Source organism: Chrysochloris asiatica, unplaced genomic scaffold (genome assembly GCF_000296735.1).
Source record: "Chrysochloris asiatica unplaced genomic scaffold, ChrAsi1.0 scaffold00019, whole genome shotgun sequence".
Lineage (NCBI taxonomy): Eukaryota > Metazoa > Chordata > Mammalia > Afrosoricida > Chrysochloridae > Chrysochloris > Chrysochloris asiatica.
This window is the reverse complement of record NW_006408537.1, coordinates 21,727,069-21,755,014: the sequence shown is the minus strand read 5'-3', so window position 1 is coordinate 21,755,014 and position 27,946 is coordinate 21,727,069. Positions and strand designations below refer to the sequence as shown.

General features: G+C 36.3%; 1 protein-coding gene across 1 annotated transcript in view; it reads right to left on the bottom strand.

The window, feature by feature from the left end:
- The window catches only part of BAI3 (brain-specific angiogenesis inhibitor 3), a 1,099,520-nt gene that overhangs the window by 46,751 nt on the left and 1,024,823 nt on the right, over nt 1–27,946 (bottom strand). The window contains exons 24-27 of the mRNA XM_006835746.1: nt 24,494–24,592; nt 24,016–24,187; nt 4,668–4,763; nt 3,138–3,177 (exon numbers count right to left, since the gene is read on the bottom strand). Coding sequence (XP_006835809.1) covers nt 3,138–3,177; nt 4,668–4,763; nt 24,016–24,187; nt 24,494–24,592 — 407 coding nt within the window. The remainder of the gene's footprint in view (nt 1–3,137; nt 3,178–4,667; nt 4,764–24,015; nt 24,188–24,493; nt 24,593–27,946) is intronic.

Sequence of the window (27,946 nt, the reverse complement as noted above, 5' to 3'; positions counted from 1 at the left end):
GCTCAAAATATGACAGGGGGAAGAGCTGCCTCCTCAAAGTAGAGTTGGCCATAATGACATGAATGGATTAAAGCTTTTGGGACCTTCATTTACTGAATTTGCTGAGGGGACACAACTCGAGATGAGGAGACACAGCTACAAATATCAATTAATAATCACAGCATGGAATGTACTAGAAATCAATATAGGAAAACTAGAATTTGTCAAAAATGGAATGGAACACATAAAGATAGATATCCTAGGCATTAGTGAGCTGAAATGGAATGATACTGGCCTTTTGAACCTGATAATCACATAGTTTACAGTGCCTGGAGTGACAAACTCAAGAGGAATAGTATAGCATTCATCATCAAAAGAAAGTACAGTGCTGTCTGTGATAACAACCATAAGCATCCAAGGAAGGCCAGTCAATACCACTATTGTTCATATTTACGTACTAACCGCTAAAGTAAGTAATGATGAAATCGAGGAATCCTACCAATTTATTCAGTTTGTAATTCATCAAACATGTAATCAAGATGTATTGATAATTTACTGGTGATTGGAATGTAACGGTTAGGAACAAAGAGGAAGGATCAGTAGCTGGAAATATGGCATGATGATAGAAATGATGCTGGAGATTGCACGATAGAATTTATAAGACCAATGAGTTATTTATTACAAATGCCTTTTTAAACTACGTAAATGGTAACTATACCTATGGATCTCACCAGATGGAATGCATAGAAATCAAATTGACTTCATCTGTGGGAAGAGATGGTGGGAAAGCTCCACATCATTAGTGAAAATAAGGCCAGGGACCACCTGGGGAACAGACTATCATTTGCTCAAATTCAAGTTCAGGCTGAAGATGAAGAAAATTAAAGCAAGCACATAAGAGAAAAAATACGACCCGGAGTATATCCCACTTGAATTTAGAGTTCATTTCAAGAACAAATTTGATGTATTAGACACTAATGACCGAAGACCAGAAGATTTGTGTGAGGACATCAAGAACGTCAGACAGGAATGTAGCAAAATGTCATTTTAAAAAAACCCAGAAAAGAAAGGAAAGACCACAATAGAAGTCAGAAGAGATTGAAACTTGCTCCCCAAGATAGAAATGCTAAAGTGAATGGAAGAAAGGAGGAAGTAAAAAAGCTGAAAAGAAAATTTCAAAGGGCAACTTGACTAGACAAAGTAAAGTATTATAATGAAATGTGCAAAGTTTTGGAGCTATAAAATCAAAAACGGTGAGAAGAAACTCGGTATTTTTAAGCTGAAAGAACTGGAAAAAAAATTCAAGGCTCAACTTGCAATATTAAAGAATTCTATAGATAAAACATTGGATAGTGCAGAAATTCTCAAATGACGATGTACTGATTGATTATACCAAAAACAAATGTTTGATGTTCAACCATTTCAAGAGGTAGCATGTGATCATGAACCAATGATATGGAAGGAATAAGGCCAAGTCTCATATACATGTGAACGTTGGACAATGAATAAGGAAGACCTTGGAAGAATTGATGTATTTGAGTTATGGTGTTGGAGAAGAATGTTATAAGTACAAGAAGAACAAACTTTGTGTTGGAAGAAATGCAGTTAGGATGCTCCTTAGATGCCAGGATGGTGAAACTTCATCTCCCCTACTTCGGACATGTTATCAGGAGGGACTAGTCCTTGGAGAAGAACACTATGCTTGGTAAAGTGGAGGATCTGAGAAAAGAAGGAAGACCCCCAAAGAGATGGATTGGCACAGTGGCAGCAGTAATGGGACTAAGGGTAACAATTGTTAGGATGATGCAATACTGGGCACTGTTGTCTTCTGCTTTGCATAAGGTTGCTATGAATCAGAGCTAATCCAATGGCACCTAATAACAACAACTGGTAAGCTTGAAAACCGTATACATGGTTGCTATTAATAGGAACTGACTATAAGACACTTAACAATAACAACAACAGGTTATCTTTGGGAAAGCCCTGACTGCTCCTACAAAATGTTTTATTTAGTTAACCACAAAATCAACAACAACTAGTCTGTAATGTTGTTGCTAAGTGCCATGGAATTGGTTCCGTCTCATTGCGACCCTATATAGGGTTTCCAAAGAGCAGTTGGTAAATTTGAAATGCTAACCTTGTGGTTCAAACCAACCTTGTGATTGAGTACTTATCGTACAGTGCCATACCAGGACTCCTGTAATAGTCATAAAATCAGATGTAAATGTAAAAAGCATTCATGTAAGAGTCAACTATGATGAATGCTGTACTTTTACTAACCAAATAAATGCTGGATAAATGTGCACATATTTGAGGATAATATTAAATTGTTGACAAATTGAAGACTACCTTGGACACTATACCTAAGAAGATGAGGAATGAGTGATGAAACACAATTTGTTTTGTCTTGGGAAGAAAAAGGACTTGGTTGGTTTAAATATTTGCTTTCAAATATTTGGAGAACTGTCTTCTTAAATGTCAAGTAGATATCCTCTCTTGTCTATGAAGCAGCAATCAGTAAAAGGTAAAATGAGGTATATTTTGCCCTAACATAAAGAGCAATTATCCAATAAATATAATTAACTAAACACAAGGAAATGTACCAATTTTTAAAAAATCTTGAGCCATATGCTATAGTAGGAGTTTAGCCATAGACTGATGGACAACCATGAGGGACATTAGCACTCTAAAGTGTGGTGTGTTTCATGGTCTTTCCTTTTCCGTTCTCACAAAATAACAATAACACATACATACATGTAGTTCATTCTTACAACAACTCATACTCTTATCAATGAAAAAACTGAGCCACAGTGGCTGAATTGACTGGCCTTTTGCCTGACAGCCAGTAATCTGTGAAATGGAAGTCTTTTGACTCCTAGTCAGTTTTTAACTGCTGTCACTGTGTGCCCCCATTTAATCATTCTGAGTCTTGTTCTCTCTGTCTTTCTCACTTTCTTTCACTTCCCCTCTCTTCATACACACACACACACACACACACACACAGACATTTCTGCTTTTTCAATGCTTCCAACTGATTTCCATTAATCCTTTCACATGAATGTAAGAGGTGTGAACTATAGCATTTTTTTAAAAACCAAAATCTGTAGAAATTATTTAACATTCCTAATTGTTATATTTCCATAATCCTAATATCTTACCTGATCGACAAGCAATGTCTACATCCTTTTCAAAGTCTGTCTGTAACAAGAAATAATAAAATATAGAATCACCATTTAATATAGCTCTCAAGTGACTTTGCTAACCAGACTATCTAAAGTTTACAGATATCTGACTAGACAGTACCAGTTTATTTCTTTGTGCAAAGGAATTGTCTCAAGAAATAATCAGATTTTTTCAAGACTATTTCCTAGGGTCAAACTGACTAATAGATGAAAATATAACCTATAATTTTAACAAGGTAATATGTCCAGTGGGACCATAATATGACCACCATGGGAAAAATAATTAAATTATAGGGTAATCCCTGCCAATATAATTTTAAAAATTAAAATGGGAGTATTATTAGTATACTTAAATAAATGTCTTTTTGTTACTTGTATTATTTGAAACATTCCATTTGAATACATTGTTTGTCATTTTCTATTGTACACCACAGCTTTTTCAAACCCTTAATAGTCAAAATAGACCTTTCTAATGATATATTTTCACTCACTTGTGACAAAAGGCTTTCAAGTTTAGGAATGAAAAACTGGGAATTATCTGAGTCAGTTAAATAATAGTAGTTGGGCTAAATAATACTAACATGAATCAGTTGAATAATGCTAATAATATTACACCAGAACCAGCTGGTGTTTAGTTGTATCCTCATATTTCTCCAAATTTTATTTTAAACAACTTCATTTTAAGAAATAATAACATTTAGCCAGACCATCTTAATCGAGGCCAAGCAGTCATATGCCTTTTTCTATGATATTCTAAATCAAAGATGTCAATACTTATTATAGATTTGCTTTTGATCCTTTTCAGATCTTAGCTATTAATAAACAACTGAGTCTATTTTTATGTTTCCTGGTCCAAAAAATTAATAACAAATTAAATATCTTGTTAATAAAAAGGAAAGCCTTCTGAAATCCAAGTGCTATTTTTAATGACATGTAGAATAAATCACATCCAATTTCTTAAGTATACAAAGTGGTGAGGCCTCCTAAATATTCTTTAGCCATAGCAATAGCTCTTGCTCTTGCACAATAACTAGCCTTTCACAGGATGGGAGACACCCTTATGCTTTAAGACAATGGCTCTCATCTTAGGCTGTGCATTGGAAACACTTATGCTTGGGTTCCAGTCTCAGGGATTTTGATTTAATTGGCTCTTCCAATGAAACTAATATGCAACTAAGGCTAAGAACTGCTGTTTCAAGACTAGAAATTTGGTTTCATAGTTTTCTGAGTTGTAAAAAATATAGAGAAATTGTTATTCCTAATTCAGTGCAAGGATGAAAATACTCTGCTTTGTTACAAAGAACTCAATGTCCCAGAGGCCCAATAACAGATTCTGGACTCCAAGCAACCCAAACAGAATGTTTATCTGGTATTAGATTTCTAAATGTTTTTATGAACTACAGTTAAAACTACTCAAAATGGAATTTTGACACTACTAAGGATATTTATTTATTCCATAGAGTATCCATGACTTAATTAACAATCAAATGGAAAAGAAAAACTCACCATGATTTGAGCATGTCCATTAGGAAAAGAACTTGAAGAATCGGCATTGATTGGATCCTGACAATTTCTCAATCGACATCTAAATGCATCCTGAACCTGTGTGTGTGGGCAGGAAAGACAAACACTAATTTTCTTCTTCCTTGATAATGACTAACCAAAAATCAAAACCAAACCCATTACCATTGAGTTGACTGCGTTTAAAGAGACCCTATAGGATAGAGTAGAACGGCCCCATATATTTTTCAAGGCTGTAGACATTAGGGAAGCAGACTTCTACAGTTTTCCTTTCTGCCAAGTTGCAACCACTAACCTTTTGGCTAGCTGCTGAGTGCTTTAACCACTGTGCCACCAGTACTCCTTTTGATAATGACTAGATACTGTCTATATTGGCAATCAACTATGCCAAAACTTATTATCCTATTGCTTTTAAGATAAAATATACATTTTGTTTACATCTTAACACAAATACTGGTCTACCTGGACTTGGCTCACTTTCCACATTCTATAAAGGGGAGTGTAGGGAATCCTGGTGTGGTGCTGTGGGTTAATGCGCTGGACTGCAAATTTGGTTTGATCCGAAAGGTCAGTGGTTCAAGTTCACCAAGACACTCCTCGAAAACCCTATACAGTGTTGCTATGAGTCAGTACTGACTCGAAAGCACATAACAACAACAACAGGGACTCCTTAGCTATCAGATGAGGTATCTGACTCAACACCAACAATTCTATCCATAGGGCAGATTTATTTCCACTGTTACAAACATGTGGTTCATGGAAGATTTACTGTGTGGTATAGCATAATCTCATAACAGTTCTAAACATCATGAGAAAATGGATTACTCTATGGTTTTTGACAAGAATAGATTGGGCTTTTCCTTTTATGTCTTATATAACGCATCTTCTGGGAGTTTTTGCATCCTCTCGGGGTTATGTGCCCTGGTGCAAAATCAAAGTAACAGGAAAAACAAATATAATGTAATGTCTCAGCATCCTTATATTTTTTTCTACTTTCTGTGACTCATTAGGCTCCAAAGAAGCTGTTGGTAGATCTTTTCATGAGTTGTTGCTTTTAAGTGCTGTTGAGTAGGTTTTGACCCATAGCAACCCAGTATAGGGTTTCCAAGGAGCAACTGGTGATTTGAACCACTGACCTTGTGGTTCAAATCAGCCTTGTGGTCCTGCGCTTTTCCTACAGTGTCACACCAGGATGCCTTTTCATGAGTGGTGGTGGTTAAGTGCTGTGAAGTCGGTTCCGACTCATAGCCACCCTATATAGGGTTTCCAATACTGTAATTCTTTACGGGAGCAGAAAGCCTCATCTTTCTCCTGTGGAACCACTGGTAGTTTCAAAGCTCTGACCTTGAGGTTAGCAGCCTGACTTGTAACCACTACGCTACCAGAGCTCCTTCCTTTTCATGAATAGCTTGCTATTCAAGAGCAAAGATAATCAGTTTGAGGACTAAAGTGCACCTAACCAGAACCATGATAATTTTAACTGCCTCACATGCTTGTGTAAGCAGGATAATGAATAGGGTAGACTACACAAGAATTAATGCGTTTGAGTTGTGGTTTTGGATCAGAATATTGAAAGTGCCACAGACTGCCTGAAAAACAAACAAATCTTTGTTGGAAGAAGTACAGTCAGAATGCTCCTTGAAAACCAGTATGACAAAACGTCACCTCTCATATTTTGGACATTTTATCAGGATGGTCCAATTCTGGGAAAGGACATTATGCTTGGTAAAGTTGAGTGCTGGGGACAGCATACACAGACCCTGGGTTGATCAGTGGCAGCCCCATTAAACCACCTCTGAATATAATCAGTTTAACCCAGATGCTCTTCTTCCTCCTGAAAGTATATAGGAATATTAAGAACAATGTAGCATTTTAGGTATAGATAAATGAAGCCTGGTGCCTGAGATCTTGCTCACAAACAAAAGTTTGCAAAGTGTATAGAGACAGCTTGGCTCCTTTCAGGAACCTTGCTTTATGTTATGTATCCTTAAGAAACCGCACGTTGCTACTCTAGATCATTTAAGCCTAAAAGTTAATATATAACAGCTTGATTGAACCTTTTTTTCTGTAAAAATAAAAATGTTAGATTGTTAAGAAAAACTATGAAAATATCTTAAAAGTTGTTCCTGTGAATCATCATGTCCTGTTTTGAATGATTAATCACATTTCAGTTCCTTATCCTGTCTTAATCACATCCTCCCTTTGTGACATCCTCCCTGAGTGAATTACATCCTTCCTTTGTAACAAATCCCTCCCTAAAAAAGAGAATAAAAGGCTGAGGTAAAGTGAGTTCTGCAGGCAATGCTGTGCAATGCTAGGCAAAATGTTTGCAGATCTGTCTACCTGCCAGCTTGCATCATATCTGTGTGTCTGTCTTTTTTGTATATATTTCATCTCTCTCTTTCTCTATCACTTTCGCCACCAGATCTCTCTTCTTCGTGACACTCACACTTCCTTGTCGAGGCGGGACCCCAACATAGGACCTCAACAGTTGAGGATCATCAAAAAAGAGGAAGACCCCCCAAAACGATGGATTAGCACAGTGGTAGAAGAAATGGACTCAAGTATGACAACAATTGTGAGGAGGGTACAGGCACTAGTGGTGTTTCATTCTGTTGTACACAGGGTTGGTATGAGTTGGAGCTGACTCAATGACACCTAACAACAACCAGCTTCTTAAATAGTGAGAAAATATATTTCTATTTATTAAGAAAAAAGTAGCTATTTGTCCTAAGTCCATGGCATGATCACGTTTTTCTGACTTACATTATTGATATTTACCTTTTCATTATTTTGTAATATGTTTTATTGCTATTTTTTAAAAAGCACAGTAGTGATGTTTGAACAAATGATGAACATAATTAGCGTCGCCAAATTGTACATGTGAAAATTGTAGTAATGGCAAATGTACTGTTACCTATATGCACACTACAATAAAAAAATAATTTAAACAAACCACAGATGATGTTGCCTTTCCCGTATTTTACGGAAGTACCATTCTTGAGACTACCAAGTTAAATATGCAGGGAGATTAGCTTTTGAAAGATGCACTGGTATAAGATATCCCATCACTGTTTTGATATGAGATGTACATAGTAGATATGCTGACCAGAAAGCACTCATTTCATTTTTGTTTACAGCTTCTTCTTTGCTTTGTCACCCATTTTGCAGTCATCATTAGCCTCTTTCCCAAATTGCAGGATTTGGAAAGTAACACGGAGTTAAGTCACACAACCCCACCCGACCCTTAGAGTTCTGGGTAAGCAAGTCCCTAATGAAACTTCCATTAATGTTCATTTCCATTTCTGTCTCTCAGGGTCTAATCCTGGAGATGTGACTTTGATGGCTATGAAATACAGATGTGAGTAGTTGTTTGTTCTGACTCAAAGCTATCCTGTGTAGATTTCCCGAGGAGCAGCTGGTGAGTTTGAACCGCTGATCTCATGGTTAGCAGTCCAGTGCTTATCCTACAGTGCCACACCAAGGCTCTAAAGTAGTATGCAAGGGAGTGTGTAGATGGACTCCATATTCTCTAGCTTCTCTTCTGTTTTATGATTCTAGTATTTCTGATGGTGCAGGAGAAGAATATTAAAAGAACCGTGGACTTCTAGAAGAACAAACCAATCTATGGAAGAAGTACAGTCAGAATATTCCTTAGAAGCCAGGATGATGAGACTTCATCTCTCATACCTCAGGCATATTATAGGAGAGATCAGTCCCCAAAGAAGGACATATGGTAGGTAAACTGGAGGGAAAAAGAGGCAGACACCCAACAAGATGGATTGACCCAGTGACAGCTGCAGTGTGCTCAAGTTTAACAATGAGTGTGAGATGGACCAGACAGTGTTTTATTCTGTTGGGCATAACCTGGCTATGAGTCGGCACCAACTTGACGGCAACTCACAACAACAAAAAGCATTTCAGGAGCTTTGGTGTGGTGTTGTATGATAAGCACTGGACTGCTAACCACAAGGTCAGCAGTTCAGACTTACCATCCATTACTCAGAAACCCTATACAGAGATGCTCGAGTCAAAACCGACCCGTCTACACATGAAAACAAGTTTTGGTTTAAACCCAGTCTTCTTTTTAAAAAAAATGAAGTGTTTCTGGATATAACTGACCAAGGTAATTTCCCATTTTCTCTTTCAAATACTTTGGTACAAGAACAGACCCAGTAAAATCCAGTATGAAAAACTGGATAAATAAGTAGGACTGAGGCATCCAGATTCTCCCTGTGAAGATAACACTACTAGGACAAAATTAGATTCTTTGATGTGTGTACTTTTAGGCTCCTCCTTATATTAATAAATCATAGCTAAAGGTTATAGCATGACTCGTTATTAATAAAAATTGCTAACCAGTATAGTGATTGCTAGATCATCATTTTTTCTGCTAGATAGAAATATGTATTAAAGAAACACTGAGAAAGCATATCTGTGTTTAGAAAAAACACCCAAAGAACTAATGACAGAAGAATAGGTACATGCTAATTTTCTGTTTATGCTCTGAGGCAACTGTTAAAGACGCACATTGATAAAGGAAGATAAATGATATGTTAGAAATGTGCCCTCTGGGAGTCTGTCACATGCAAATTTTTTTCTTCAAATACTTGCATATATACAATAAGAAATATAGCATTTGGTAATGTCAAACATTAATTTAACTGGTCCTTACTAGTCACACTCTAGTTTCAGGGCTTCAAACCATAGGTGGCAAGGATATTTTTGGCTGACAATGGAATATGGAAAAGCAATGTCTGCAAGATTTTCCAAATCCACTATCTGATTACTTGAAGGAGATATAAAAGAAATCTAACATTCTCAGAACACACAGCAATACCTTAAACTACAAAACTCTTAACTATGACCATGGATTAAGGGCATTTCTCCACTGAAGAATGAGTCACTTCATGAATCAGTCAATGCATTTTAGAAGAAATATAAAAAGAAAAGCATAAAAAATTCTCCCATAAACTCAAGGTCATTTTAATAGCTCTATAAATACCATAATTTAAGTATTAAATCCAATGACACTTTTAGTGCTTCTGATGTCTCTAATTTATATGGATTTTCAGGAGAAATTCCACTAGATTTCAAATTATTCTGTTTGATTTTTTTTTTTTTTTAATTCTTTAAGACATTAAAGAGGCGCAATCTAGATGAATTACCCTTAAATATTTGTCCAATACTCTCAAGGAATAATGACTAGACTAGATTTCATGGTGTATATTTTTTATTACAAAATAGGGTCCTTCAGGCAATATGATGACGGTGGTGGTTATGTGCTGTGGAGTTGGTCCCAATTCATAGCAATCTTGCATAGGGTTTCCAAGGTTGTAAATCTTTATGGGAGCAGAAAGCCTAATCTTTCTCCCAAGGAACCGCTGGTAATTTCTAATTGCTTATCTTGAGGTTAGCAGCCCAACTCAGAACCACTACACTACCAGAAGATAATATGTAGAAAATACATCTGCAGCTATTTGGATTTGGATAACATTTTGATAGTTAATTGAATTTTCTATCATGCAAACATTAGGGTTCTATCTGTGGTGAGGCAATGTGAGTTAATCTGATAGAGAACAAATGATGTTTTTTTAAACAAGCAAATCTGTAAGGATGTTAATCCAAAACAGTGAGAAAGCATAAGACAAACAAAATGAAACAGAATCTAGGTCTGGTCATCTCATTCTGAAAAGAAAGGGTTCTGTACCAATAATCACTGTTACAATGCTTGACAATAAACTAAATGCCTTTCTTGCCTTGTGATTGATTGAAGGAAAATAAATGTTAAAGCAAGTCAAATATTTATTATTTAAGCTCTTTAAGCTGATTTGCTATTTGTGGAGAATAAATCTCACTTTAAATAATAATTTAATTTTAAGATTACTTTTAGAAATTAAAATCATTACTTCATGTTATTTCAAAATTTAGAATTTTTAAAAACTTATTTCAGACCAGCAATATATTTTTTAGATAAAACTGGCTGGGATAATTGAATCCTTAGAATAAATTATGGCATAGTTAAAATACAGGTTTCAATATTTCGTCTTTGTTGTAATACTCTATAAAAAGTCTTTTACGTTCATTGACAGCATACTATTGACTAGACAGAGGGTGAAAATATATCCAGTGGAACAGAAAAGAAATGATGTGCACATAATCTTGGAATATTTAGGGAACTTTAGGAAAGTGATGATATGAAAAAAATAATGGCAAGAAATGTCTTTAAAAATAAGATGAGGTAAAAAACAAATAAGCTAGCATGATTTTCTTCTGTGAGTATTCAACTAGCCTAGATATTGACTGGATCCTCTCACGGCTGCTCTTACAATTCCTGAAAAAACGAAACACCTCTTATTGTGGATAGATTCTTGGAAGAGACACGAGTTCAAAGAGGTTTGCAGGGATGTGTCTGGCTCCTATCTGTCCCCCAGGGAGAGTACGATTCGGTCCTTCACAGCAGCCTTGAGCAGAGAGCTTCTCCACTGGTTTTCTTTCAGAAGGTAGTTGGCAGAGTGTCACTCTGAGTGCTGGTGCCAGATTTAGAGATTATTGGGGAAGAGCACTAAGCAGCGTTTGGCAGTGTTGCCGTTTAGAAAAACCTCACAGGGTAGAGCTGCAGTTTGAACAGGGCTCTGTATTTATCTATGAAGCAGCTCAGACCCCAGTCTTCACTTTTTAAAAGACAGTTTTGCCTCCAGGTATTCTTGACTTCCTATTCAAAAGGATGGTTAGAAGCCAAGAAAATAAATAAAGTTACATGGCTGCAATTATTTGAAATTGTTAGCTTTAGAGAGGGGCTCTTTCGTGGTGTGATAATATCCAGCGTTATTGCTGTACCTCTAGCCAATCTCCTACTCGGTTCTGAATTCTGTGCCCACTGTTATTTCCTATTTGAACAAATGTCTGAGTACTTTTTAATGATACTAAATTTGTATAATTTAATCATTAGATGAGTGGTGAAACTGTCCTCAGTTTCATTGCATTATGCCATGTGTATAAGACGCATGAATGACTTTACATTATTAAAATATCTAACTTCTAAGATAGCAAAGAATATAAGCAAACAATGAGGGTTTGTCATTCTGCATACAATGTAGGAATAATAGGATCTTCAGTCTCAGATTTCATTCTATAGGAATCTAGAAATCTATCACTTCATCTCTGAAATTATTTTAACTATTTACTTTAAAATTACTTTTTGTATCAGAGTTTTGGAGGGGGGTCACATAAATTTCCCTAGATTACATTTCCCATATACAATCTGCATAAAATATAGCTGCAAATAAGAAAGGAAGGGGAATTATATTTGAGGCACCATGACCCATGTCTTCACATGTGATATCTCATTTCAGCCTCATGCCATCTCCTTTGAGGCAGTCAGTATTACAGTGTCATAGATAAGGAAATTGAAGCTTAGAAAGTCTAAGTACTTGGTCAAGATCATAACCATAGAAAGTGGCACAGCTGAGAGTGAAACCAGGCCACTTGACATGGTCACTAGCCCTCCCATTACAACACACTACTGCCTCCACTCCTGGCCTTGCTGAGCAAAGAATTCATGAGAAAGCAAGTTGTTATATCACAAGTTGTTATAGCACATCAAATTAAAAGATAAAAAATTATCTTTTATAATTTAACTAAAATATAAGAAATAAGAAGTAATGACTTCTGTTTTACTTTTAAACATTTACTGTAGTCATTTTCAACTTTTAGGGGCCAGTCTAGCAAAAACTTAAGAGGAGAAGCCCAGAGGTCTGTGGGACTTGCATATCCATATGCCTGTGGTCAGGTACCCCTCCTTACTGGCCTAGAAGCAACTGTGTTGCCATCCAGAGGGAGGATAGCTGGGAGACCACTGTGAGGCTTCAGCAGAAGGCTTTGGGTTAACAGCAGGACAAAGTTGGATACTACCCAACAGATAACACTGCAATCTGCCGATCTCTATAATGAACTCTCCTTGTCTGTACTTATTCATTGATGTCATCTTTCTTATTTGATTGCATGCTCTTGTTAATCTCTTAAAGCTTTGCATGGATTTGGAGAATCTCAAGAACAGATTAAGATTGACTGATGCCACTATTCATGATTCTGTGTTCAAGTCATATCAAGTTGATCCAATGTCATGTTCAATTCAGAACAGCTCAATCCAGAAGGAGAGGTAGTGTTTTTTTCCTAGTCTGTCTTAGTCTGTAAACTGTGCTGAAACTTGTTAAAATTAAGTGCCATAGCATTACGCAAGCTGCCGCTGACAGATGGGTGGTAGCTGTGCATACGGTAAATTAACCAAGATTCAAACATGGGGCTCCTACACGGAAACTGACAATTCTATTACTGAAATACTTGTAATCAGCACCCATAACATGATTGATCAGTCAGTTGAGGTCATACCTGCATAAGGTGGATACTAAACCTAATCACTTCCAAGCTAAAGAATAGCTTAGACAAGAAACATAGGAGCACCAACTGAGGAAGTCAGATGCCAAGTAAAGATTCTCTACAAGCCAAGGAAAAAAGGAATATCTGGGGTTACTGACAAGGAAGGAATTGATACCCTACTTTGTATTTCTAGCCCTAGAATTATGATAAAATAAATTTTTGTTCTTTATGGTCATCCCTTTGTGGTATTTGTGTTATGGCATCAATAAGTAAGAACACAGGTAAAAATGCTTGTCTGCCTTGTATATCCTCTGTGGTGTATTTTCAAACCATTTTGGTTTATCTGCCTCTATTATGGAAACAATGAGACTAAATGAGAACTGGCAAAAAGCAAAAGGTTGTCTGGGAGAGGCAGGAAAGAGGGAAGGAAGTGTGTGAAGAAGGAATGGCAGAGAGGAGAGGGGAAGGAAGGTAGCAGAGAGGAAAGAAAGGCGACTGAGGTAAAAGTGATCATGTTTATTTTAAGAATTTTGCTGCAAAACCACATTTCAGATTTGGATAAAGATTTTGGGAACCTCATCTGGTATACCCCAGACTTCCTGCCAATGCTTGAGAAAGAGAAAAGAGGAACCTGGCCAGGCTACCTCTCTGACACCACAGAAAAGCCATAGGATACTCATACACTGATAGAACCAAATTATCCATTTGAGCACTTTCCTTTTTTTCCCTTTCGTTTAGAAAAAGGGTTTTATTGTAGCTTATTTTGTATTGCAATCTTGTTATTTCCCTCTCCGAAAACAAACTGTAGAATTGTCTGAGAGCCAGGCACAGCCAGAGACAGAGAGAGAGATGAGAAGAGTGTGCAGGCACCAAGAAAGTGGTTTCCTAGCAACAGCAACTATTTCAAAGGTTTCATAACTCTTGTGTAGTCTGAATTTCCATAGCAATGTGGAGCATAGTAAATAATATGCTGTTAATCCAAATGAATTCTAGTCAACGAAAGATGGACAAAGGGGGAAAAAAAGGATCTGTTTTTGTTCTATTAGATATTATCTTATTAGGTACTACACATATTAGTATCAAAGATCTAGGTTTGGTTGCTGAAGTAATATGCATGATAAATCAAACAATCCAATTTTTTACCATTACTATTATATCTCTCTTTTGTATATTCTCTTTTTAAAAGAGGCATTTATGGAAGTATTTTAAAACCGAAAGATACTACAGAAGAAGAAACTAAATTTTCAAGAGTATATATTTAATGAAACTGAAATATTAAGATGGCAACTCTGAAGGTCACAAGAAATTGTTATGTAAATAATTGCTTTGCTTCTTTTTCATTATTATTTGGAATATAGTTGAGTTGGCATTAATCACCATTATCATTTCTCCCTTATCTCCGGATTTGAAATAATTTGTTTTAAAATTGAGCCTACTAAAAGCAAAGGCACTTTAAAAATAAATTATGCCTCAAAAACATCACATTCAAAATGTCAGCTACAGTATTTCATTCCTTTTCTTAAACTGCAAGGTTCTATTTCTCCTCTATGCACACTCACTCTTTCACAAGAAAATTACAAAAGTAAGTAAGTATCAAATAAAGCCTTTTGAATTCATATTAAGAAAAGTAATTAGTGATTACTGCTGCTACTGCAGCAAGTCATTGAGTTAATTCCAACTCATAGCGACCCTTTACCGGGTTTCCGAGGCTGTAAATCTTTATGGGAGTAGAAAACCTCATCTTTCTCCCACGAAGTGGCCAGTGGATTTGAATTGCTGACATTTTACCTTTTAATTAGCAGTCAAACACATAACCCATTATACTATTTGTTGTTGTTGTTATGAAGTGCCGTCGAGTCGGTTCTGACCCATAGTGATCCTGTATAGGGTTTCCGAGGAGCAGCTGGTGAGCTTGAACTGCCGACCTTGTAGTTCAAACGGTTTTGTAGTCTGACACATTAACCCACAGTGCCACACCAGGACTATACTACTGATGGTTGGTTATGTGCCGTAGAGTTGGTTCCAACTCATAGCGATCCTGTACAGGGTTTCTGAGGCTATAAATCTTTCCCGGAGCAGAAAGCCTCATCTTTCTCCGCGGAACAGCTCGTAGTTTTGAACTGCTGACCTTGAGGTTTTTGCAGCCCGATTTGTAACCACTATGCTACCAGAGTTCCTTGGTTTATACTATCGTTGTTGTTAAGTGCCGTCGAGTCGAATCCGACCCACAGCGACCCTGTACAGGGTTTCCGAGGAGCTCAACCGGCTTTGCAGTCTGGCCATTAACCCACAGCGCCACATCAGGAGTCCAGGCACCTTTATTAAAGCCTAAAAACCATGAAATCATGAAAGGTATACAAAAAAATACATTCCAAATGTAAATATGTATATATGCATAATTTTTGTTAAGTGCCATTGTGTCAGTTCTGACTCACAGAGACCTTGTATAGGGTTTCCAAGGAGCTCTTTAAATCAAAATATTTTTACATTGCTTAAACATTTTTAGGAGTCCTGGTGTGGCGCTGTGGATTAATGAACCAGACTACAAAGCCGTTTGAACAGCAAGTTGGGCGGTTCAAGCTCAACAGCTGCTCCTCGGAAACCCTATACAGAGTTGCTGTGGGTCGGAATCGACTCGATGGTACTTAACAACAAATACATATTTAAGTTAAAAATCCAAGTGCATTATCTTGAATGATTGTGGAGAAAATAAAGTGACAAAACTAAAGCAATAAAACTGTTCCTAGCATTATCTATAGGATTACAAAGTAGTTTAATAGAGATGAATCAATTTGCATGCTTTAGGCAACTATTTCATTTTCTTTCATACATTTTATGAAACTTGTATTTATAGGAGACATAACAGAGGATACAGGAATGTGACTCCATTCTCTCCAAGTGTGGTTAATATTAGGGCAATGTAATTATAAGTATTATAAGATAAAATCATTTCTTCATGCCAGGATGAATATATTAACATATACTTATAAAGTGAAAAATAAGTTCTGTGGGCTCAATGAGACTTCATTATGATAATGTGTGTGGGGGGGATTTACAAAACTTTCAAACTAAGTGTTTTTGTTTTATACTAAAATAATTTCTTTAAGAGGTTCTGAAAAAAGATTTACATTATAGCTAAAATCTTCTCAGAGCATTTACAGCAATCTCGTAAGGTATTTTTATGGTTCAATGAAAAAATGCTGGATATGTGATTTGTCATTTCAGTGGTGGAACTAGAAAGAGTTCTGTCAGTTGGTTCATCAAGTGTAAGATTATTCAATTTTAACTAATCATTAAAAATGCGATAATAACAGGGCTATATCCACATTTTTATCCCACATTAATAGATAAAACACATATTTACTGACATCAACTTATTAAGTGATTTGATTTAATTATCCTTACATTATGTTTTTGACAATTAATAGTCCAATTAGCAAGCATGGACAAGTTCTGATGAAAATTATTTTGTTTGTGCCAAATATTTTTCCTCATGTAAGCAGCAAAAATTTGATAATAAATCATCATATTAATATCTGTCACTTTAAAATCTGTATATTTTAACCATAGCCTAAGGCTATACCCACCACTCATCTGTCAGTTTGTCATACTGCGGGATTTGCATGTTGCTGTGAAGTTAGAAGCTTTGCCTCTGGTATTTCTAGTATCAGCAGAGTCACCCTTACTGGACAGATTTCAGCGGACCATTCAGACCAAAACAGGCTAGGAAAGTGGACCTGGAGATCTACTTCTGAAACAAACTGGTCAGTGAAAACCTCATGATAGCAGAAGAACATTGTCTAATACAGTGACAGAATGTGAGCCTCTCAGACTGAAAGGCATTACAATACGACTGAAGAAGAGCTTTCTAGTCAAAGTAGAGTCCTGGATAGGGTAAAGCTTACAAAATCTTCATTTGCTGATGTGGTATAACCAAAAATTAGAAGAAACAGCTGTAAACAGTCATTAATAATTGGAACATGGAATAATGAAGTATGAATTTAGGAAAACTGGAAGTCTTCAAAAAATAAGATGGAATGCATACAGTTCAATATCCTAGGCATTAGTGATCTGAAGTGAACTACTGTTGACCATTATGAATTGAATGATTTTATGATCTACTAAGCCAGAAATGAAAAATTGAAAAGGAATGCTATCACATTTGTCATCAAAAAGAACATTTCAAGATCTATCCTGAAATGCAATCCTTTCAGAAATAAGATATCCATATACCAACTAAAATGACAAATTAATTCAACTATTATTTAAATGTACACACTAACTACTAATGCCAAAGATGATGAAATTGGATATTTTAACCAAAGTTTACAGTTCTGAAATTGATCAAACACACAATTAAGATGCACTGATAATTACTGGTGAAATTTAAAAACAAAGAAGAAGAACTGATAGCTGAAAAATATGATTTTGATGATAAAATGGGTCTGAAGATTATGTGATACAATTTTGCAAAACCAAGGATGTATTCACTGCAAATGTCTATTTTTCAAAAACATCAATGATGACTATACAGATGAAAGGAGCTCTGGTAGCATAGTGGTTACAAATCGAGCTGCGAACCTTAAGGTCAGCAGTTCGAAACTACCAGCTGTTCCGTGGGAGAAAGATGAGGCTTTCTGTTCCCGTAAGGATTATCAGCCTTGGAAACCCTGTACAGGGTTGCTATGAGTTGGAACCAACTCTACGACACATAACAACAACATTACATGAAACTTACTAGATGGAACACGTAGGAATCAAATCTATTTTGTCTGTGGAAAGACTTGATGAAGAAGTTCAATATCATTTAGAACAAGGCCAAAAGTCAATTGTGGAGAAGACCAACAACTGCTCATATGCAAGTTCAAGCAGATGATGAAAAAAATCGAAACAAGTTCAAGAGACCCAAACTATAACCTGAGTAAATCCCACTTGTATTTAGAGATGATGTCAAGAACAGATTTGATGCATGGAACACTAAGACTGAAAATCAATCAATTTGTAGGCTGACAACAAATACATCATCCAGGAAGGAAGCAAAAGGTTATTAAAAAGGCATGAAAAAAAGAAAACCAAAGCAGATGTCAGAAGAGACTCTGAAAGTTGCTCCTGAATGTAGAGTAGCTAAAAAGAATGGAAGAAATGAGGGTGTAAAGCAGTTGAACAGAGATTTCAAAAGGGGATTTGAGAAGACAGAGTAAGGTATTGTAAAGAAAGGTGCAAAGACCTGGAGTTAAAAAGTCAGATGCTTAGCATTTCTAAAGTTGAAAGAACTGAAGAAAAAAGTAAAGCCTTAAGCTGCAATACTGAAGGATTCTATGGGCAAAATATTGAATGATGCAGTAAGCATCAAAAGAAAATGGAAGGAAAACACAGTCATTCTAGCAAAAATAAGTGGCTGACATTCAGATACTTCAGGAGGTAGCAATGATCAAGAATCAGTGGTATTGAAGAAAGAAGTTCAAGCCTCACTGAATGCATTGGCAAAAGACAAGGTTTCAGGAATTGACATGATACCATTTGAAATGTTTCAAGGAAAGGATGCAGGCTGGAGATGCTCACTTGTCTATGCCAATAAATTTGGAAGACATCTACCTAGCACATCAACTAAAAAAGATTGTGTTGGCATGCTAGATAAGCATTTGTGTTTGTTACAAAGAATGGTGATCCAACAAAATGCTGATGTTATTGAACAATATTATTAAGATCACATGCAAGTAGCATTTTGCTGAAAATAATTCAAAAACAGTTGCAATGGTATATCAACAGGGAACAGCCAGAAATCCAAGTTGGATTCAGAAGAAGGCATAAGATATTACTGCTGATATCATATGGAACTTAGTTGAAAGTAGAAAATACCAGGAAGTTTCATTGTGTTTTATGACTATATAAAGGCACCAATTGTGTGGACATAACACATTATGGATAATATTGCAAAAAGTTCAGAGCACATAATTGTGTTCATTCAGAACTTATACAAAGTCCAAGAGGCAGTCAGTTATTTGAACAGCAAACAGGGATAATACATGGTTTTAAATCAGGAAAGGGGTGCAACATCTTTCCTGATTTAAATATCAGAGTTGTATTCTTTCATGCTACACAAAAATCCTCACAACTGGATCAATATGCAATGAACACAGAAAGGATTTCACAATGCCTATGGAAGTAACAGTCAATAATTCAAAAAGGGTATTGCACTGGGTAAATCTGCTGCAAGAGATTTCTTTAAAGAGTTAAAAAGCAAAGATAGCATCTTGACAACTAAAGAGAAACTGACTCAAGCTATTTTGTTTGCAATTGTCTCATATGTATGGGAAAGCTGGACAATGAATAAGGAAGATCAAAAAAAAATCAATGTATCTGAGTTATGATGTTGGTAAAGAATACTGAATATATCACAAGCAAAAAGAGAATCTTCTATGTTGGAAGATGTACAGTCAGAATACTCCCTAGAAGCAAGGATGACAAGACCTCATCACACATATTTTGGACATGTTATCAGAAGGAACCTGTCCATGGATAAGGATATCATGCTTGGTAAGGTAGACAACCAGCATAAAAGAGGAAGACCCTCATTGAGAAGGATTGACACAGTAGCTACAACAATGGGCTTCAGACAAAGAAGGCATTATGAGGATGGTATAGGATTGGGCAGTATTTTGCTCTGTTGTACATAGAGTTGCTGTAAGTCGGAACTGACGCTACGACGTTTAAAAACAACAAGGCTATCTACAAAATTTATTTCTGAAGAAAATGAAAGCTTATTTAGAGATCGGGCACTTTCCTTTTTTCCTATTCCTTTAATACTTAAAATATTGATTTATTTTTTGAAGTTTATATAGGGCCCAGGAGACACCAAGGCAAGTGGTCAGGTCCCCTTAGGGTAAACCCCCTTCCAAGACTAAGACTCAATGGGAATACACAAGTAAACATGTGCTGTGACTGGTGACCACATTTGTTACCGATAAGGGGAAGTGAGGGGAAACCAGCAATGAAGCTGCGAGCTAAAGCCTACTACATTCAATAGACTCCTGTGAACCAAGGTGGAGACCTGGTTGGCTAGCAGTTTGGCAAGACTTGGGGACTCCTGGGTCCAGAGTCAGTGACATAGCCACACAGGACTAGAGTGGAGAATAAAGCATCCAGCTGATAAGAAGAGAGAGCATATGCACAAGAATACCCACACTTGCAGATAATACCCACTTGACCTGGCTTCAATGGCTGGATGATAAGAACTCAACTAGAAGAAGAAAGAAAAGAGAAAAAGAGTAATCTGATACAATTGATGAATTTGACCTACACCTATGGATGCAGTAGCTCAAAACAGGGAACAAGTCTTTACAGCGAGCATCATTCCAACCCCCTCAATACACAGGGTAGACAGGGGCGGGCAACTTGGACAGTGGCTACCCAAAATGGGTGGGTACAAATGCAAGAAGTAACTGGTTTACAAGCTTTAAAGAGGGAGCCTAGATCCAGAGGGCATTGAGGAAGGTAGAATCTCCACTGAGTAGTATCCAATCTATCTGGGTGGGGCTGATGAAATGAGATGGGGATAGCACTCATGTGGCACAATAGTAAATAATTGCTATCAGGACTGAATGTGAGGGTTGGAAATGTAAAGGTAGATGTTTTGTAGAAAAAAGGAGGGGAGTGGTTGACTTTGCCGTCCAGGAGCGGAGGTCCCTGGGACCATCAAGGGAGAAGAGCAGAGTGCAGGACCTACCCAGAGAAGCAGTGATGCCAGAGATGGAGGCAGAGATGATGACTTGGAGAGATGGAGCAGCTGGGAATTCTAGACCCAGAGAGGGAAAGGTTGTGTGCTGATGACCAAGGGGCAGGCTTGCAGGGTATAGCCTTTGATTGATTGATGATGCATGGAGGGGATTGTAACCATGGCAATGAAACAATATACGATAGGATGAATGTAAAGCTCATTAATGTTCTTCCGTGTAAACTATCACATAATTCACAATAAAACATTAAAAAAAAAGTTTATATAGGTATGCCATATATCTTGCTTAAAATTCACAATGATTCCTCCTTTGCAAACTTAATTGCATCATGTGTCTATTTATTTAAAATAATTGTGGTTTCTAAATATTAGAGAAAATAGTAATATATAAAACCCAAAAGAAAGCTATAGTTGGAGAAGAACACAACCCTACATTATTATTCAATTTCCTTTTGGCCTACATTTATTTACAGGATCACTGAAGGTGCAAAGATTATGCAAAGTTGCTGATAGAATGACCATTTGAGTCCGCCCAGAGATGTCTCAGAAGAAAGCTTTGGTGACCTGTTTCTGAAAAATCAGCCACTGTAAACTCTATGGAGCACATGTGTACTCATACACATGGGGTCACCACAACTTGAAATTGGGAGCAGCTGGCTCTAATCCATTGCTGTTGCTCAATTCCATTTTACAGCATCCAAGAGGACAAAGTAGGATTGTCTCATCGTAAGATTTCCAAGGCTAAACATCTTCACAGAAGTCAACTGCCATAGCTTTCTCCTGAAGAGCTGCTGGTGTGTTTGAACTGCCAACCTCTCTGTTATATTCAATTACTGAGCCACTAGTGCTCCTTAAGTGGTTATAAAGAATTGGGTATTTGGGAGATTTTTAATGCTGACGTTCTTGGTAGAAATTCGTGATGAGGGAATTGTAACTAACTGTAATCAGATTTCTTAAGTGATGAAATACTCCCCCTTTGAAATTTGAGTCTACTTGTCATCTGTTTTCATAATATAATGTTTTTAGAACACACATGTGGCCTTATCACTGACATCTGTATCCTACTGAAGCCGTTCAGCTATCTTGTTCTTTCATCTAGTAAATCAGGTAAAAGCTTTTGGCTCCCTTCACACATCACTGTATAAACTTGGTGGTATTTATTCATGTGCACATGAATCACTTTGCAGTGTGCACATCAGAATAAAGTCCTCACAGCAGCTGGATGATGCAAAATGACAGGATAGACTGTATTCTCAAATCACTAACATGGCACTGTGTCAGTGTGTGTTGCAGTTGACACTCCTCCCCAGAGTAAATGTTAAAATGACTCATAAACCTTGTAAACACTATGTCAGTGCTTGCAAGCCCTCAGAATAATTTTCATACAGGTTGGAAAACAGTGTTTTATCACGAAACAATTCAAGTCTGAGATCTATTAGAGTTCTGAAAGGAATTGGTACAGGTTAGTGTCTTCGTTCATGAAGGAAGACTTCTTCCTTCCTTCACTACAGATAATAATCCTCAACCATGACCTAGATAAATGCTGTGATTATACACATAGGTCTACAGTTCTTGGGAACAATTACTGTCTATCATGCTCCACTGTGGATAGCTTTCTTATTTTCTGAGCACAAATATCCATGTGAGAAACATTTATCTTTAGTAAGTTATACCACTATTTAGTGGAGTCCTGGTGTGGCGCTGTGGGTTAATACGCCAGACCGCAAAGCCATTTGAACTGCAAAGTCAGTGGTTCAAGCTCACCAGCTGCTCCTCAGAAACCCTATACAGGGTCGCTATGGGTCAGAACTGACTCGACGGCACTTAACAACAACCACTATTTAGTATAAAGACAAAATAACTGTCAGTTGATGTTCAACATTTTCTATCTAAAATGAAATTGGTTAAGTACAACTAATGGAGAGGTGTGCTGAGGTAGGAAAGGTCTCTAAGAAGTATCATTGTATTATATTTGCAAACTGTAATTTTTGAAAAAAGCCATTTTATCTTAGTATCCATTGTTGTTTATTGTTAAGTGATGTCAAGTTAATTCCAACTCATAGTGACCCAGTATATGGTTTCTGAGGAGCAGCTGGTGAGTTTGAACCATGAAACTTGTGGTTCAAACAGACCTGGCGGTCCTGTTCTTATTCTATAACTCCACAGTCGGACTCCCTTTTATCCATAGGGTGGCACAGATAGTTAAGTGTTCTATTACTAGCTAAAAGACAGGCATTTCAAATCTATTCCCACGCACCTCAGAAGACATTCCCTGCTGATCTGCTTTTGAAAGGTCATAGCCTTCAAAACCCTGTGGAGCAGTTCCACTCTATACACATGGGGTTTCCATTAGTCAGAATCTACTTGACAGCTGCCAGCAACTCTCTTATCCACTAGAGAGTTGTTTCTCTAACAGATCTACTTATACCAACTGTTTCTTAAAAAAAAAAAACAACTTTGCTACGGAGTCACTTCTGACTCACAGTGACCCTATATGACAGGGTAGAATTGTCCCATTTCCAATGCTTAAGCCCTGGACTGCTAGCCACAAGGTTGGTGTTTCAAACTCACCAGCTTTTCCTCAGAAACCCAATACAGGGAACCAACTCTATGGCACTTATCAACAATAACAACAACAACTATCTTTATAAAAGTAGACATCTTTCTCCCACACAGCAGCTGGTAGTTTTGAACTTTTAAGCTTTTAGTTAGTAGTCAAGTGCTTAGCCACTTTGTCACCAAGGTTCCTATTATACTCCCTGCCCTTGAGTGGATTCTGACTCAGAGACACTATAGGGCAGAGTAGAACTGCTCCCTAGGGTTACTGAGGCTGTAAATCTTCAGTGGAGCAGGAAGATTCATCTTTTCCCAAGGAGCATCTGGTGGGTCTGAACTGCCAGCCTTGTGGTTACCAGTTCAAAGCTTAATGCTCCTGTTATAACCACTCTTTCATCTATTCTCCTTGGTTCTTGTAACCCAAACCTGTGTTTTCCCTTGTATAGTCCCATCTGTATTAATCTGTCACTTCCAAAGTCCCAAGGGACTTTTTTGAAGTGTTCTTTAAAGCTTCCTTTCAACTTTGACTTCTAAATGATTGTCTTCTTAGGAAACTAGTTTTAATCTGAAGATCAAGTCATTAAAATAAAAGAGTACACTTATTAGCAAGGAAAAGATGAATCTTCCAACAATCATTCCTCTTATATCAGTTTAATTCCTTACCTCCCTTCGAAGAATGCAGTGGACCATGACAATAACAAAGCCTTGCAATGAATCAAATACGGCAAAAAGTATTTGAAACAATATGGAGCGTTTATCAGTCATGGCAAGAACTGCAGACATCCATGTCAGAGCCAGAAGGGGCAATACCACACAGGAGCTCCAAAGAGATGCCCTGTTGAGAAACAGAGAAAATATTACATAGCTGCATATCATGTCCCAAGCAATAACCAAATCCCCATTCTACAAAGCAGATTTATGTGTGGACCAAGACCATTAACTTGGAAACCACAAAAGAGATATTTTATTTTTATTTTTATTATAGACTATTACACAATAGTTATAAAGCTAGTTGCCAATTATAAATGTTTAAGTATGTTCTTAACTCTACTATTAGCAAACATATTTTTTACATCATAGCATTTTCTCACATGCACTGTAAAAGATTTGTAACAAAAAGATGTAAATGATTGGGACTAACATGGCGTTACTGGCGGTGGTGGCTGACAAAGCTGTTGTTGAAACTACTCCACACTTGGCACATTTGAGCGTCAAACCGCTATGAGGCTCACTCATCTGACTGCAAACAAACAGAACACCCACAAAAAGAACAAAATATTGAATTGTCACCAAAAAAAAGTTGCTGCTGCAAGTTAGCTTTTAAATATGATTTCATGCAGAAAATAGGTATATTTACCAAAGATTAATGCTCTTGGTTGTCTTAAATATGCATTTATACCATATATTATTACTTTTATAACATTTACCTTTTAATAATATGGGCCTTTCTTGCATGCAAAACATATTTCCATCATTTATACCATATATGGCCCGTGCGTTTCTAGATCAAAATTGCTCAGTACTCTGAGTTAAACATAAGCATGTGCTTGTGTAGACATACAGTGAAAACCCTTTATTCAGACCCATGATGATCAAACACGTGAGAACTCCTAAGTTCAGGGACTTTCGTTGTCATTTGCAGAAGTTACATACCATTAGTTAAAATCTTCTGAAACAAGCATATATTTTAGAAGTCCATTAGGAGAAGATACGTATTTTAAGAGTCTTTAATCATTTGTGAAAGTTGTAACTTCTATTTCAATAGATTCATATTATGAAATTTCTTTTACTAAAATTTCTTATTGCATCAATATATTGTCCGTATTTTATGATGATCTGAATATAGGGACTGGTGAAATTTGATGAAATATTAGTTGATAATAAAAAAGGTGATCATATTCTGCTTTAATAAACACATTTAACATAATTGTTAAGGTTAAAATAGTCTTTCTGAACATTTTGTGATAAACTCCAACCTAATAACATTTAAATACGCTATCATGATTTAGAGGCTTTTGCAGGTAAATCCAGATTTAAATAGTTCAAATTCAGTCTATTACATCATAGAAGCAAGTTCACACTACATAGAAAAAATTATATATATCCTGCTTAAAAAGTAAAAATCCATATAAAATGTTGTTTTATTAAAACATATTTCAAGGGAAAAATAAAACAAAACAAATTATTGAATCAAAATTCAAAACACCTTTAAATAATCTCCTGCAAGAAGCTTCTCTCTTCCATTCTTACATGGCATTTATGTTTATAAGTTTATTCTGTGGGTTTTTTATGAGTGGAGTTGTATAACTGTATAATCAAAATGTAGATGAAAGCATATTGTTTGATGCTCATTATTTATAATGTTTGGTTTCTTTTAAATAACGAAATGTATTTGTTTATGAAAGATACTTGGATGACACAGTAAATCTGAAAGCTCTTAGGTAGATAAGTAGATTTCAGAGATGAGTGAGTGTAGGGTGGAGAAAATAACACAACGTTGTTCGCTTCACTGCTCCACCCAGGGCGTATCTGCCATATGTAGTCAAACTGTTCAAAATCATATGTAGCCAACATTGCTACAGGTTAATTCATGAATGCCTCCATGGACATGTATTTGAGATGATTCCAAAGAAAAGGGAGAACTGGACCAGTATAATCTGCGTTGTCTGTACATATACCCCCCAGTCAAAAGACTCTTATTCAACAGGTCTCAGACATCTGTATTTTTTAAGTTCCATAGACTATTCTGATGGACAAACAGTGTTGAGTACCACTGACAGAACATTACATTTGAGTGGCTTCAGTCTTGTTTAGTCCCTTCCTAATAATAGTTAAAAGGCATGTACTTCAGGGTCACTATGAATCAGAGTTGGTTAGGTGGCAGTGGGGTTGGTTTTGATTTTATTCATTTATTGTTTTCTTTCTCCCAGAGTGTAGGCCATTTTGGGGTTGTGCTTCAAACATGGTTGTGATTATTTTGCCCCATTTAAGAAAAATTTGGCTCTAGGACCTGAAACAAGATTAGAAAGTCAAGGATTACTAAAAAAAAAAAAAAGATTTTAATTGTACAAAATAAGCAAATATTTTGACCCTGAAAACAGATTTAATCCAACTATGGGTTTTGTCTGGAAATACATCTTAAATAAGTATTTTAAATGCTCCTGTCTCTTTACTTGAGATATATTTGAGATGAATAGTTGCGTACCTTTAGCATTTTATTATTGAATGTGAATGTAGCACAAGAAAGACAGGTTACCCAGAGATATAATATTTCTTTTCTAGTTTGCATAATCACTAATTAAATTAAAATAATATGGAAAACACTTATTATAAATTATATACTAAATTGAGTTGATGCAATGAAAAATAGAGTCTTGTCTCTTTGCTACAGAGGCAATTCTGCATTTATAAAATCAAATACACTGACAAATTTTTTTTTTAAAAAAGAGATTGGATTAAATTGCCCACAAGCTCAAATGTACTTAGTATCTACCCAGGGCTCTTAGTAATAGTAAGTTCCTTATGTTCTGGTGCAGCACTGTAGAGTAAGTACTGGACTGATAAACACAAGGTTGGTGGTTCAAACCTATCAGCTGTTCCTCAGAGACCCATGAGTTAGAACTGACTCCATGGAACTTAACACCGCCTATCATTACTAAGACCTATCTCTAGGTGGTAGTTCCCTCCCCAGTTTTCTTTTGTCATTACTTTAGAACAAGTAAAAATTTTAAGTAAAATCAGCAATGCCAATCATTGTATGTGTTTTACTGCATCATTAAAATTCATAAGTACTTTATAATGCTTTGTGTTTCATAGGTTCATTAACATAAAAGCTTCCCTAGAAAGAAATTTTAACTCTTCCCTTTGAAAACTCTCTTGACGTTTGCTTGTTGTTGTTAAGTGCCGTCGAGTCGATTCCAACCCATAGCGACCCTGTGTAGGGTTTCCAAGGAGCAGCTGGTGAGTTTGAACCACTGACCTTGCAGTTCAAATGACCATTAGCCCACAGCACCACACCAGGACTCCTGGCAAACTAATACTCTTCATTTCATATAGATAAAATTGCTGTTCAAACAGTTTAAATAAAGAAAACTCCATTGCAGAAATTTTCAGTTTAACATTTTTTGAAAAAACATACACAATTTTATCTTTTAAAAAAAACTTTCTAATTATCATTGTAATAAATTTATTCATGTTAAATAATAAATTACCCCTTGGAAAATATGTTTTATGTGTTAGAAAAATTTAATAAGTTTTTAATCTTATAAAACTTGTTAAGATAGTACATTATTTATTAAATACTCATTTACTCATTCCTTTATAAATATTTATTGAGCATAAACTACATGCCTGGCAATTTTTAATAACTGATTATCAAAAGAAGAAAGGGAAAAAATAATAGCGAAAATGTGAGGAGAAACTTCTGAGACCTTATTTGACTAGAAATAACAAACCTATTTCCAAAAAATTATATATATATATATATATATGTATATATATATATATATATATATATATATAAACTGAAAAGGGTCAATTTCTACAATTAAGGAGAGTAATTGTGAAATCAATAAATTACCTTCCTGCTCAATGT